We start from the raw sequence: 15,557 nt of genomic DNA, 5'->3' as shown, positions 1-15,557 counted from the left end.
ACAACAAATGAATAAACTATGACGAAACGACCTTTCAACCGGACACGATAATGGAAACGGAAACAAAGGATTAATAAAGTAAAGAACAGGTACGGACAAGGCCAACGAAAATGTAAACCAAAGCTAAGCAAATATATCAATATGTAGAATTTGATGTCCCCAACACCTGGGTTTAACCCCCTCAGGGCTCCATAAATAGAGTGTAACATAATACAGAGTGTAACAGGTAATATCCCCCACTATTTGGGAGAGCCTCCTCAGGCTCTCCACCCTACCATACAGAGATGAGTCAGCCTTCGGCTGAGCATCCCTTCAATAAAGAAAGCAGAAATATATATTGACAAAAAGATGAAAAAAGATGTGATATTCGCTGCACAATGTTTTAAATAATATATTTAGAAAAATTATTTTATTATCAATCAAAAAGCCTTCAACTTATATTTCCAATGATACGTAAAAAGATAAAATTTGCCTGAACATTAGTGCCATTGAAGAAGAAATTCCACAATCTTATAGCATTGTAATCTATCATCAAAAGTCTACGCCAAACTTCAATTCAATCACAGCTCCCCGCTTCTCGGACAGTCGGTGCGAAATCCTAAACTAATTTCATTACTTTATGTTTTCCCGGCCCATACCGTACCCAAATTCCAACTCAAGCAAAATTTCTATCTTATCTGTATGCAAATCGCTCGTCTGGCATTGCTCGGCAGATGGAAACGGGATCGTCTAATCCTGGCTCAACTTGTTCCTCGAAATTGAACAAATCTCCCCCATTGAGCCGGCAATTACAACTGCTCGAAACTTACTCACATGAAAACACACCGCACACAGTCGCGCGAGTCAACCAAGCAGAATAAATTAATTTTCTGCCAGTGAGCGACCGGATGCATTCTAAAGTGGGACCCCTCGTGGGACCCGGATGGTGGAAATATATGCAAACAAGGATTTGCTGGTTGATAAAGTAGTTTAGTGTTTGCCTGGTTGTTTGTTTGACAGGCGGGAAACCATCACAATGGTGTTGAAATCATTTCATTATGTATTACAACTCCTCCCGCGGAATGTTCGGCCGCTGGGAAATCCACCGAGTAAAAGTTACGATGCATATTCATCATATGCTCCACATTGGAAGCTCGACGGGGAAATATTCATCTTATGATGCTGTCTTTGCATCGCCCGCCGAATGTGTGAGAATCATGATCGCCATTCATTATTCATGGGTTTACAAAGGCTAAATCAGCCGCCGAATCTTCCGGTTTGAATCAAAGATAAAGACCTAGATTCACCCAGACCAGCGATTAAGGCCGATATTTAATGTTTATCCCGACAATTGCGCCAAACATTCGTGAATCGGTGTGAATACCAGCGTTACTCGAAGGATTCAAAGCTCTCCGCAGACGGCTTAGTTAATTACATTAAACATGTACAAGTGGAATGAAATTGTTTGGTCTTTGTCATCTGACAACACGACGATGGCGAAATGGCACACTACAAGCAATTAAATTCATTATTGTTTCTTCCCCTCGCGCTCATCAAGGAAAATCCCTTCCGAGTACAGGATGAATGTAGTATTCTCGTTTTATCCTTTCTCCTCTCATTCCAGTTGGCTACACTTCGGCGGACGTTTTGTATCGTTGGAACAGCGGCCGTTCGGCGGTGGCCATTGCCGAGGACATGAAGCTGTCCCAGTTTGATCTGGTGGACTGCCCGGCGGGCAACGTCACCGACCGTGTGGTCCACAGTACGGCCTCGGTGGGGGCGACAGTGCTTAACAACGTGGACGACATCGACGGTTCGGATCGGAACGCGAAGCTGTACGTTTGTAAGTATTGCCCGTTTGTTGTCCGACAAATGGTGAAAAAATTAGTGTTTGTTTGAATGTAATCGATGTTGAATCTAACATTCATCATTTATCATTGTATGGTCATATAGCTTTTTATTCGGAGCATCAAAACAAATAGTCTCAGCGCTGAACGAAATGACTCCAGCAATATGCTAGACAGAGCACTTTTTGATTGCTGTCTTCGAATGAACAGTTCAGTTGTATCAGCGAGTTACAACAACGCCTAAAGTCGCACCAATAGATTGAGAATGATTGATGATGTTACCGTCAATCGTTCGGTGGAATGGTGCGTTAACGCGCTACATCAACTTCTAGGGAAGGTGCGGTTAAGATGAACAGCGGGGTGATATGGACAGATGGTTGATTTGTCAAGTAACGTTATGAATTTCAAATTTATGTATACATGTTATTCTATAACAGCCATTCTATTCCAAACCTATATAGTGGTTCTCAGATTTTCGTCAAAAGTGGTAGTTTTGTCCTTTGTCGCAAATTATTAGACCCGTATTTTTTTTATTTTTTTTTTAGGGTGGTCACTTCATTTTAGGTGGTCATTTCCATTTTAGGCATTTCCATTTGTTCGCATTTTTGCCAAAAATGACTTTTTTCAAAAATTCATAACATTCGATCCACTGGACCAATTCAGATGTTCGATATATTAAATTAAAGCCAATTAGCTGGTCTTTTTTGGATGAATACTACAGTTGCAGAAAATATGAATTATGTTTTCGTTATTATTGATAGTTTCATGGTCTCGGGACCAAAGACGCTATATATTTTTATATTTTTTCTGGAACGTAGGACTACGTCTTTCATATCTATACCGAGGTGTAAAATCAATGTTTCTAAAACGAAAGTGTTACGCCGGAGACCTAGATTTTGAGCGTTGATAGCTCCTAAACAACTGAACGAAATGGTATGATATACACTTCATTTGAAAGATAAAATGTCTGCGCGTTCTATACTTGTTACTGTTTCATCCAAAAACTTGTTTCAATAGCCTTAAAATTGCTTTCAAAACAGGCTAATGAAATCACCAATCGGTATATAAGCGAGTGCCGCTCGGAAATCCACTCAGTTATAATTGAACAGCGATTGGAGCATGTTGTCGCTGTTGTGGTGAAGCTTACTTCGTTCATCATGAAAGCGCTGATGAACGGTGTCACCAAGAGCCTGTTTGTGCACCTTAGGCCAGATGGGAATCCATCAGGAGGATAGTGATGCCACGAACACACATATATGCGCGGAACTTTCTTCGTTTAGTTGCAATCCAACATCGAGAAGATTCCGGAAAGATGTCATCGTTTTTTTTTTGTCCCATTTATTTATTTCAGGCTCATTGGCATTTTAGCTGTAACAGAGCCGAATTTTAATCGTGTACATGTCACATATTTATCATATCTATAATTAGCACATTACACAGTTGCCATTTTTCGGCGTTAGAGTATTCCCTTCTATACCATTCCATATGGTACACACATTTACACAGTAGCAGCCATTTAGGCGTAAGAGTTTTCTATCTGTTCTTCCATTATCCAGTTAGACCGGACAGCGGAGACAGTTGATTGATCATTGTTGAGTTATTTATAGAACAGCAGCCCGATGTGTCTTCTTGCAGAGCAGAGCAGTTGTATGGATGAATCGATCATATTTACGACCGTGGATCGATCTCCATCGCTGATGATTGTTGCGTGGACGTAGTTATTCTATAACAACACAAAGATGGTCAATGAGGGCCCTGAGTTTTGAACTCACGATCGATCGCTTACTAAGCGAACGCGCAACCAATGTGGCTACGGAGGCCCCCGATGCCATCGTTGCTGAAAAATAATCTGCCAGTTCCCCTTGTAATTAATTGAAAAATACATTCAAGCGAAAGAGTTTATTTTAATGTTTTCTAACCATAAAACACTGCGACCAAAAACATTTGGTTTTGTGATTTTTCAATCAAGTGCAATTAACAGGAAAGCTTCTGAAGATTATTCTTCCCCATCAGTAGGATATTTTAGTATTCAATATTGGATGCACGCGCAACGGAAAATGTTTCGCATCGCCAAAATCATATAATTTTCAATCGATTATTGCTCAGTCGCTGAAAGTTTCAAACTCAGAGAGTTCATTCGCCTTTAGTTTGCCTTCCAAATTGCCATCGTAAACCACACCTTCTCTCGATTCAATCACGAACAAAAAGCATACTTAAGCGAAATTCTGGTGTTGAAACGTATTCATTTTTCGTGAGGACATCGACAAGACAACATCGTTACTGAACGAACTGAACGAACTGAACGAGCTGGACGAGCTGGACGGCGAGGGATCGAGGGATTCATTACCTGACCTGAATCGCATTCAGTTTGTTTGGAACTGTGAGGGAGCGCAGAAAAGCCGAAGGAAAACATCGAAGACATCGGAGCAGCCGCCACACACACACATACACGCGCGGAACTCTTCGTTTGGTTGCCATTCATCATCGAGAAGATTCCGGAAAGCTGTTATCGTTGCTGAAAAATAATCTGCACGTTCCCCTGGAAATTAAAAATTACATTCAAGCGAAAGAGTTTATTTTAATGTTTTTTATTCATATAATACTGCGATCAATTGCATTTCCTTTTGTGATTTTTCAATCAAGTGCAATTAACAGGAAAGTTTCTGAAGATTATTCTTCCCCATCAGCAGAATATTTTCGTATCCATTTTCATATGCATAAAACCTTGTGCCTCTAATGTAATGCTATCGTTCCCCCTTCTAAAGTACTCCAAACATTCATTTATTCATTCATTCAGAAAGGATTAAGATTCAACTTCATACAAATAATCACTAAATCAACAATACTCTTTCGTCAACCTTGCGGTTATACCAAAGATATAACCCACTTCCTGTTTTTTCATATGATTCCGCGTGTGGATGTAATTTTTGCGGCTTCCATATCAAGCATTTTTATTGGTTCAATTTCTAAATTCAACTCGCAAATGGTTACATTCCGGTTTGTAAGTTAACAGAGAAGCGATATTTGGTATGTAGGGAAAAGTAAATTCATTTTTGAGTGGAAAATTCAAATTATTGAAATAATTGTATTTGGTGGGGTAAAACGGACAGCTGCCAGTGGGAGTGAGATGGACTGTGAAAAGCCTGTTTATTATATTCTTGAGGAATGCCCTGCTTCTAATAACGGGAATCAAATCGCCAAAGATGGACTGTCTAGAACAGTGGTGACCAGGTATACACTCTGTCCAACTTCTATAAGACCACCCTGATTCTATTTCGTTGCAACACAAACAGTTATAATTTCAACGAGATACATTCATACATTTGTGAATGCTTAGAATTAAGTATATTTAACGTCAATTTCGTTGAAAATAGTTGTTTGTTTATTTATTGTACTTAAATATGACAATTTCAGCTGACCAGTTTCTATAAGACCATTTCGAAATTCATAAGTATTATCAATGAAAAATTCAAAACGATAGACTGATTTACATGTCAATAATTGGCAACCATGCCATTTCGGCTAAAAACCTGGAAAATTCATGTTGGAATACTATTTACCAAATGCTGCTGGACGATTTTCTCGATATTGTTCCCATGTTTCCGAAATTGCGACCTTGAGCTCTTCAATCGTGGTGTACGGTTTTCGCTCAGTGTAGATTCTGTATACAAGGATTCCCCGAAGATTTTCAACAGGATTCAAGTCTGGAGAGCGAGCCGGCCAGTCCAAAAAATTATTTGCTTAGTTTCCTTGCTGATATGAATATGATATAATATGTGACATTTTTGTGACAATATCCACGAAAAAACGGTAGGAGAGAGAATTCCAGAACATGGAAAATTGGAAAATACTGTTCCTTCTTCCGTAAACACGCCAGCACCCGTTGAACCATCAGAACCATCCTAATTGAACTTGTCTTCGTCAGTAAAGATAACCTTTACATTGAAGAACTCTTCGTTATGGTATATAGCAAAATGTATTCTGTTGGAAACATTCTTTGTCACAACATACCATGTCACACTGTCGGTTCATATGAGTTTTGGCAAAACTCAGATGTCTTCCGATGTGAGATGCTGTAAGATGAGGAGCTTTAACCTTATAAACCCTCTTTATGTGAGGATTTTGAAAATGAAAAATGAAAAATACAAAAAAAAAATGAAAAAAACAAAACCTTTGGTTTACGCTCAGCGCTTGCACACACACATATGAAAATCATGCAGTGTATGGTAGTCACCAATACCAATACACTAGAATATAAGTTGAAGCATTGTTTGTTTACCATGGCACGAAGCAGCCAGATCATCACCTGGTCTTATAGAAGTTGGACAGAGCCTAGGCATGATGCGGGCCGGATCAGATTTTCCATCATAGCCGCAAACCATAATGATTTTTTCCCACTGCTTTTTATGATAAAAAGTAAAATATACGTATTTAGCCGGTTCTTTCTATGGCTCACTATAGCATTCAAATTAGAAAATATTATGTTTCACAATACGAAGACGGTATGAAGATCAAATTCGATATTCTTTCAGTCTTTCAAAAACATATTATTGTATTTTAATATAGAAAATGCTGAAATACAAACATACTTCAACGCCATTTCAATTTTACCTAGACAACTTCTTTGAGTCATTAGCTATTTTTTCTCATTTTTTTCGATTACACTTGTTTCATAACGAAAAAAAATTCTCACAAATGTATTTGGGATAAAATAAAGAAGGAATAAGAAGAGCATGTTTTTAGTTCTAGAAATCGCGTTTCTGGAACAAGTTTAGAGAAGAAATTCAAAAGGTAATGCTTATCAAATTCGTCACGCAGTTCTGAATCACACTGCGTTTCAATGAGTTCCATCTGCATTTCAAGGGGCAAGGAAAAAGCTTGGAGAATTCTTTCATGTGCTTTGAGGTTCCCAAACTTGCGAGAAAAATCAGCCTTCATCGCCTGGAGTGCGTCAAAGCATTTCCTAGTTGACGATACTTCAGAAATTCTCAGTGTAAAAAAATGGTCAAAATAAATTTTCCCATTTGTTTTTCGAACAACATGAGTATCCTTCCTTTTTTAACCTGGTTGAGTTGTGATCCGATTCACCTTGCAGGCTCAAAATCAACTGTTCGTTTTTTTTTTGAAAACCACGATTTTTGGTGATTTTTCGTTTTTAAAAAAAAACTCAAATTTTAACGTTTGTGACACCAGTAAATGAAGTCAGAATGAGCTAATATTTTACATAGGATATATTATCGTGCAAATCAACATTTCGTAACAAGTTCCGAATGAAAAATCGAGATAACTAGTCCCATAATGTCGATTTTTTACCAAAATTTTTTTTCGAGAAAACACTAGATCTCGACGTTTCATGCAATTTTAAGACATTTGACATAAATTTTTTTTTCGAAAACCGAAACCCCGAATTACTCCCACCTTCTGTGATTTTTCGGATTTCAAAAAACCCAAACTTTGATTGCTTTGCGCCACTCTCCCTTAAGTCCAATTGAGCTGAAATTCGGCATAGGGTGTTTTTTCGAGGTGGTGAACATTTTTTATGTGGTAACTTTTTGAAATTCGACATGACCATTTTTATTGGCACCCTAATGTTCATTTATCACTCAAATGTAAAAAAAATTTCAACATTTTTCAAATGAGTCTGCGGGCCGCATGAACAAAGCCAGAGGGCAACAGGTTGGCTACCACTGGTCTAGAAGCTGACTGGAACCAAAATCAAAATATTTGAGGGTATGGCCGTTTATACCGCAGAAAAGCGGTATAAACGGCCATACCCTCAAAAAAAGAAAAGCACAAGGTGGATTAAATCGATTTTCTCATCATTTCACAGACATTCGTGATGAGTTCAGACCTTGGTTAAATAAAATTATTCCTCTCGCGAGCGATAAACTTCTACGCTTCGTATATTACATACCTGTCCATATTCCTCCTACTATATGTCCATATTATCCGTATCGAAAAAAATGTTCAATTTTTTGGTGTGTTTTAATTTCAGTGAAACATATTGAAACACATTTTTTGTAACGCATTTGGCCGAATGTTTCGAAAAACAGTATATTGAATTGTAAGAAACTGCATTCATGTTTCGGGAAACATGAGTTTCCAAAGATACAATTGAAGTTGTTCGTAACATATCCGTCTTACCCCCACTTCCCCTACAGCATTTGAAAAACGTTGACAACGGTATCGCTAACAACAACGGTATCGTAACAACATTTTTTGAATGCACTTATTTCTATAATTCTTAGCGTTTGTGGTTCTTGTTGTGAAATATGGCAAACTTGTCTTCAACAAGAACAAACAGCTTGCCATACAAACACATTCTTGCCATACTTGTCCATTCTAATCGGCCATCTGGTTTTTCCTTACAAACAATAACATTAAAAAATGAGTGTTGTTGTGTCCAGTTTGTAATAAGTTTCTTTCATTATTGGTTTCTGTAGTTTCGGTATTTCGGGAACAGTAGGTTGTTAGCCTAAAGTCCCTATCCCGTGATTGGGCTGCCATCTTAGATTTAGCTAACGGGAACAGCGTTTCTTATTCAGCCGCTGGATGCCAGCAGACGCTGTTTGGGCCGCTCCTCTTGGAGTACTGACGCACTGGTGTGCGCTAGTCGCTTAAGGCGGCGTCGACTCGCCTTTGAGGAGAAAGGTTGGGTAATGGTCATGGAGATTTTGTAGAGCCCCCTACGCATTCCATTCCGCCCTACCTAAGCTCCTGCTGCTAATCCGGGAGTGCTTATTACACCCGAGGGTGCTATTCACACTCGACCCCCATATCTAGGGGTACTTTCCGCCATCCGCAACCTGCGGTCCCACCTGGTTCCAAGCAGCTTGGATCCCGCGTCTCGTGATATGATCACTACGCAGGCAGTAATGAATTTCATTACCATCAAAATGCAACAGTTTCTTCGCTTTTTCAGGATCGTATCCAACCTCCGGTATCGCTTCTCTTCCCGTCCATGCTGTTCCGAGGTCCGTTTCGGTGTCTTGTGTTTCTAGTTGTTTCTGATGTTGTTCCTCCGTTTGATATTTTGGGCGGTTCCGACACTAACTTTTTTAGTTTTTTCAGTTATTTTCTGTACAGATTCAGATTCATCGGACAGCAAAAGCATTTCTCCTCGATTTGAGGATTAGTAGCACCTCTTATGGTTCTGGATCTTGGCAAATCTTCAAGACTATGGTGCTCTTCAAACTTCCTGATAATCTGGTACACAGCAGACCTAGACCGTTTTCATAAGTTTTGCAATATTTCTACAAGATAGCTCCTCGAAACAGTACTTTTGAATAATCGAAAAACGAGTGTCTTGATCGATTCGTACCATTTTTCGAAGTTCATCTGTGATACCAACTTCGGAAAATTAGCTATTCTGCTAATGAACGACCTTGAACATAATAAAAGCTGCGGTTTCGACAATATTTCAACTAACGCTGTCAGAAGTAACTCCATTGTTTTCTCTCAAATTATCTCGGAAACCTTAATTTTTTTGACGTAGAACTACGTCTTTCAGGAAGGGTGCCAAATCAGAAAACAGGTCACGTTTTTATAAAATAAAGTTAACTTTAATAACTATTTTCACTGTGAACGAATTCTCATGATTTGCAAACCAATCAAATTGGAAATTTTGTAAGATTTGTTTGATATGTTATAAATTACAATTCGCTAATTCGCTAATAAAAACTGGAAGAACTTCCTTTATTTCCATACATTTGTTCTGCCGATTTTTATGCTAACCCTAGCCTTATTTCGAATGCTTATATCTAGTACATTTCTTAACAGATCGGAAAGATGTTTGCATCAATGGATAGGAAATATTTCTACGCGTCTATTACAATTAATAAAATGTAATTTTTCATGAGATGAACAATTGAATAACTGTAAAATGTCTAGCGTTATCTAAACGCTAAAAGTGCCAAGTTTTGATTGGCCCGATTTACAGTTTCCCCAACACAGACTTCAAAATCGATGTACCTTTGGAAATCCGCTTTCCAAATATACATGCAAGTCGGGGGTATTTTTGTTCCCACCGAGCTGTGTTTCCCTAACACGGACTTCAAAATCAATGTGAATGGTGGAATCCGCTTTGTCAAAACATGCAAGTCAGGGGTATTTTTTTGTGTTGAGTATTTTTGTACTCACTTGTCGTTGTGTAGTGTCGTACCTGTATCTTTCATCGTTGAAATTTTCACGTTGATCCGTTTTGTTTTGAAAAAGTTATGCAGGGTGGAAGCCGAGTGAACAAATTTGATTTTGGACACCCTCGTTAAAAATCCGGCGTGATCAGGTATTGAAAACACGAAATCGCTGAATGTGGCTAAATCAACCGTGTATGTTGTGCTGAAACGTTTCCGTGAACGTGCAACTGTTGTTCGGAATAAGGACGCGTCGTAGTGCAACTCACGATCGGAATCTGTGGTTGAAGGTATTGAGAACAATTGAGGCAAACTCGGGATCTTCGGACTATCGGACATCGCCACGAACACAACCCTAACCAAAGTCCATATCCGAAGAATCCATATGACAGAAGGTTATCGTAATTTCTGTGCCTGCAAGCAAACAAACAGGACGCTGAAGCAAAATCTGGTGATCGAAAGATGCGCTCCAAAGTAGTAGGGGAAGTGGGGGGATAGTGGTCACCCTAAGGAGTATGCCCATTTCAGCGCCCACATACCGATTTAATTCTCTTTTCTGGAAGAATTTTATGGTTCAACTCATTGTTCTTCAAGATAGCATACGGCTTTTACAATAAAAATTCAAAATAGTACACTTTTCATCATTAGAAAAAAAAAATGAAAAATCGAACTTTTTTTTGCTTAGTGGTTAAGTGGTCACCTATTGGGGGCAAAGTGGTCACTCACACATATCAAGCTAAATGGGATAGATTTATGCGTTTTATTCGTCCAAATTTGTTCAAATCATTTTTGTTATAGTAGGTACATGCATGAAATAAGCTTGGCCTATTCACCTAGCGTCGCAATTTAAATTTTCTCTTGCATACAAAAACGTAGTAAGGAACACATAACGTTCCGCATAATGAGGCTTGGTTTAGTTGGAGTGGCTTATTCATCCAGGGTCAAAGCCACAAAAGGATCTTCTTCAAGAGCAGAATATGATGCGGTATATCAGCTTTAGTAGACAAAACATTGTAAGTTGTTATTCACCTATGACCACTTAGCCCCCAAACATGAAAATAATTTCTATGCAAATTATTCGCTGAGATTAAACAAAATATCTGTTCACCTCTCCTAGAATATGTAAACAGTCGTCCAAACTGATGATTTGTCCAACATATCAGATTAAATAAACTAAATTTCACGAGAAATTCCTTAGATACCATGCGCACAGAACTGCGGCCGAATGGCTATCGAGGGAGTAATTTCTGTTTTTATTTGTATTTTGACATGCGACAGCTCTACTGAAGTACAGGGTGACTCAAAAGTCATTAAATTCTTCAACCATAAGGTGACTATCAATACGACATCTATAGTCAATAGTGATACTACCAAACAAGCAGGTGACCACATTGCCCCCCATGACCTATTTGCCCCCACAACCCCTACAAGGTTCGATGAAGTACAAAGGATGCATGCTGATGGATGATGAAACGTACGTGAAGATGGATTTTAGACAGCTCCCAGGTCTAGAATACTATAAGGACATTGCTAGAAGAGACGTTCCCAGCAAATTTAGGTTCATTTTCGCTGTAAAATTTGCCAGGAAGTTCTTGGTTTGGCAAGGATTTTGCAGTTGTAGATAGAAAACCAAGGTTCTCGACACAAACAAGTCAATGAACTCAAAAATGTATAGGGTGTGCAGTAGGGTGGCAATGAATGTCTGGACAAAAATTATTCATTGAATTTATAGAACCGACCATGTCCATTTTGTTTATTTGCCCAAAAAGATGACCTGTGCAAAATTTCAACTCAATTGGACATGATTAAGGGGTGCCTCGAAGCTTTAGATTTTTCGACCACTCGGTCGAAATTTTCAAATTTCCTTCAAAAAAATGTTCGATTTCACAAATTTTATTTACGCCCTCCTTGTAAGATTTTCGAGGATAAAAAATCAAAACTTTGAACGCTTTGAGTCACCACTAAATCATGTCCGATTGAGCTGAAACTTTGCACAGGTAATTCTTTTGAACCAAAAACCAAAATGTACATGGTCGGTTTTTGAAATTTGACATGACCATTTTCGCTGCCACCCTAGTATGCAGTGCCTGCAGAAACGTCTCCTTCCGTTCATTAAGGCTCATTTATTAAGGTCCGGTGAAGTTTTAGCCAGATCGAGAGGTGCTTCAGTGGTACCGTGACAATTGCCCCCGATTCCGCCCAATCGAAAAATATTTGGAATTGACAAGTGGAAGTCATGAAGTGATTGTGGAAAAAAATGGCCACTGAGGTTGACCAATAGAGAGTCCAAACTTGATGGACAGTATCCGAAGAAAAGTATGAAAATCCATCAAAATAGAAACGGAATATTTATTTCAATATTTTTTTGTAAAAAGAACAATAAACTATCTGCATTTTGATATAAGAACATTTTATGTAGCTTTAACCAACCCCGAGATACAACTGGTTTCGTGATCCCGGATTCAAAATGCGTTAAATCTACTGCAACTGCTGAATTGTTGGATGACATTATGAATGCTTTTTGCAGACGAAACTGCTCTATTCTATCCACAAACTAAAAATGTAACATGAATTACGATTTAAATATTCTTCGCAGCCAACCTTCTTTTTCTGAAATCCTTCAAAATGTTCATTTCAATACAAGTGAAAAACTTCACAAGTTAGTCAATCGTTGAACGCACTGAAGTACAATAACCAAGATCTGGTTTCGGATCTCCGTAAATTCAAATCGATTACGTTAGAAATTTTAGATGTTCCCAAAATCCGCCATCCTGACTGATTATAATCAGCTTTTACGCAAACACTGTGTTCAGTTGATTGAGAAAGAAATCCGTGCTGCTAGTGCTCGAATAAATACCCAATCATCCACTCGAAAGCACACGGAAAGCGCTGTTTCGTTTTGTATGTTGAGCACTATTTCTTGAACACTTCCGTGGCCAATCCGTCGCTTCCGAGCTATCGCTGGTATCCGCCGGAATGGCATCGTTTGTCGTCAATCCAGACAGCCTATTCACGTTCCAACCTTGATCCGCAGCCAATCAGAGCGAATCCAAAACAAACACAAAATCCCAGAATCATACTCTAATGTGGCTCTATTCTATTGGGCGGAGAGAAGAAAAATGAACTGTAAGCATAACAGAATGTAAATTGGGTGAAAGATTAACAGTCTTGGTAAATGATGGATTCGTTCCATTCGCTCGGGAAGAATTTTTTTCTTCTTCGTGGCATGGAGAAGGATAAAGTCAATAGCAATATGTTTGATGCTGTAACATTTATTCTCCATTCCGTTCCGTGGCTCCTCACTGTTGTCTATTGTGGCAGACAACATAGTGAAACATAGTGAAAACCATAAAGCTGAACAGAGAGGGAAGCTACTTTGGCTTTTGAAAGGGTGCCACTCACAGACATACCGTTTATGAGGACATGCTTCGGCGAGAACATCACCCCGTTGTGGGTGAAGTTCATCTCGTGGTTCTTTTCAATGAAAGGCAGTAATCAGTAATGGTATAAATATTATTTATTCTGATCTAGGAAGGGAACATATTTCACAGGATCGAAAAAAATGAAATGAAAATGAGTTTAAAAATCGATCTAACGAATTGTCATCGAGCTAAAAACCATGCCATCATTGACTAATAGGTATCTACTCCTCTGATGCTGTTGATCCTAATCTTATTCAATTTTGCTTCTAATCTGGTGAATACCAGCCTTTATTTCATACATAAAGCCGCTCTTTCATCCGTGTAACATATGAAAGCATATGCATGTGGTACAGCAAAATGTTTTCTTTATTTTTCAGCCGAATATTCTATGCTCCTAGTCAGCTTCCATCTTCAGCGCCATATGGGTAATTTCCTGATCCAGGTATACGGTCCGTGTGTACTGCTAGTCGTTCTTTCTTGGGTTTCATTCTGGCTGAATCGTGAAGCTACAGCCGATCGGTAAGATATTCGTGAGATTCAACGTTCACAAATAAACAGTCTTAGTTACTTTCCTTTCCAGAGTATCCCTAGGCATCACGACGGTGCTAACCATGACCTTCCTAGGGCTGGAAGCACGCACAGATTTGCCGAAAGTTCCTTACCCCACCGCGCTGGACTTTTTCGTATTTCTTTCGTTCGCCTTCATTTTCGCAACGATCATTCAGTTCGCAATTGTCCACTACTTCACCAAGTACGGCTCCGGCGAATGTTACTTCAGCGCGGATGAGTTGAACTCCAGTTCGGACGAAGATAGCGATTGGGACTGCGTCAGCAGTGATAATCTGCACTCAATCAAAATCTCCTCCTGCGCCTCAAAACGCTGCTCAGCTGTTACTTCAATCTCCGGAACTGGTGGTACCGATTCCAAGGTGGTCGAAGTTATACCCCTCTCTGTTTGCTCAATTCCAGTCACACCCCTCCGAAAATCATCGAAAACGTCCTGGGCCGACCTGTCGTGCTTCGGTGGAAACAACCAGGAACCACCAATCCAGTACGCTAGCTCATCGTTTTCCACCCCCGTACCAGCCCCGAAACGACTCTCACTACCGCTAGGCGGCTGTGGCGCAAGCCAATCGCAGCCAAATCACAACCATCGCCGGAGACGAAGGAAGCGAACGCCCCGATTCAACTCGGTCTCCAAAATTGATCGAGCCTCGAGGATATTCTTCCCGCTGCTGTTCCTCGCAATCAATGTTTTCTATTGGTTTCTGTACCTGTCACGAAGTGAGCGAATACCGCCCCAGCATAAGATCTAAAATCGAGTAGCGCGTAAACCATGTGTTCATTGTGCAGAATCTAAGCAAAAAATGGCCAAATTGCCGGGTTTGCTTCCTATTGCCAATACTGATTTCAACAGGAACCACCAGATGTGAATCTAGATTGTAAGTGCGGCGAGATTAGATGGAATTAATTGTTCAAATAGATGTTGTAAAGGGCAGCAGCGGCAGTCAATAGCTCAAGAATTGAATATTTATTGAAATAAAAAAAAATATACTGCTAACTGAAACTATGGAATATAGCAAAATAATTCTCAAGTAGTGCTAGTGGGACCATATACGCTTATTTGATGATAGTGGATGCGAAAAATCTCTGAGAAGGTAACCGGAGTAATGAACAATAAACGTAGCGAATTTATGTATACTAAAAATAATGGAACCCACTGTATGTTCAGTCCAAACCAAAGCTAGAATATTTGAAGAAAAAAATATAAAAATGTTTCAAAAGCATACCCAGGGTGAGTGCTTTCTGTGATGACAATTGTTACAACTAAACAACCAAAGGTAATTAGAACATGAAAGAAATAATATACCTGGAAGGTGGGTCACCTCCGAGCGGTGGTGCTGATGAATGGAGTGATGATTTATGAACAACAGTGACCGACACGAGAAAAAATCCCTCAATTTGCGTTAAAGTTTGATCAAAACTAATTACTTTTATTGACATGTATGTTAGGAGCTGCCTATATACCAAGTGGACAGAAAATGCACGATTTTGGATACCCCCTCTTTCTCCATGAATAATGAGCATTTCCTATACCTATTCTCCTGTTGTCCACGTGGACTTTCTACTATTTTTTTCGGAAATAAATCATGAAAATCGCACCATACAACTCCGGA

The 15,557-nt window shown here is 39.3% G+C and overlaps 1 protein-coding gene across 4 annotated transcripts in view; it reads left to right on the top strand.

Annotated features, from left to right (window-relative positions):
- The window catches only part of LOC129769605 (gamma-aminobutyric acid receptor alpha-like), a 152,686-nt gene extending 137,563 nt beyond the window's left edge, over positions 1-15,123 (top strand). For all 4 annotated transcript variants that reach the window (XM_055771982.1, XM_055771979.1, XM_055771980.1 and 1 more), the window contains exons 7-9: positions 1,604-1,822; positions 13,758-13,899; positions 13,961-15,123. In XM_055771982.1, coding sequence (XP_055627957.1) covers positions 1,604-1,822; positions 13,758-13,899; positions 13,961-14,696 — 1,097 coding nt within the window. In that variant the 3' untranslated portion in view covers positions 14,697-15,123. The remainder of the gene's footprint in view (positions 1-1,603; positions 1,823-13,757; positions 13,900-13,960) is intronic.
- Positions 15,124-15,557: the final 434 nt, after the last annotated feature.

Source organism: Toxorhynchites rutilus, chromosome 2 (genome assembly GCF_029784135.1).
Source record: "Toxorhynchites rutilus septentrionalis strain SRP chromosome 2, ASM2978413v1, whole genome shotgun sequence".
Classification (NCBI taxonomy): domain Eukaryota; kingdom Metazoa; phylum Arthropoda; class Insecta; order Diptera; family Culicidae; genus Toxorhynchites; species Toxorhynchites rutilus.
Note: the sequence above shows the minus strand (reverse complement) of the source record. Positions and strands in the feature narration are given on the sequence as shown.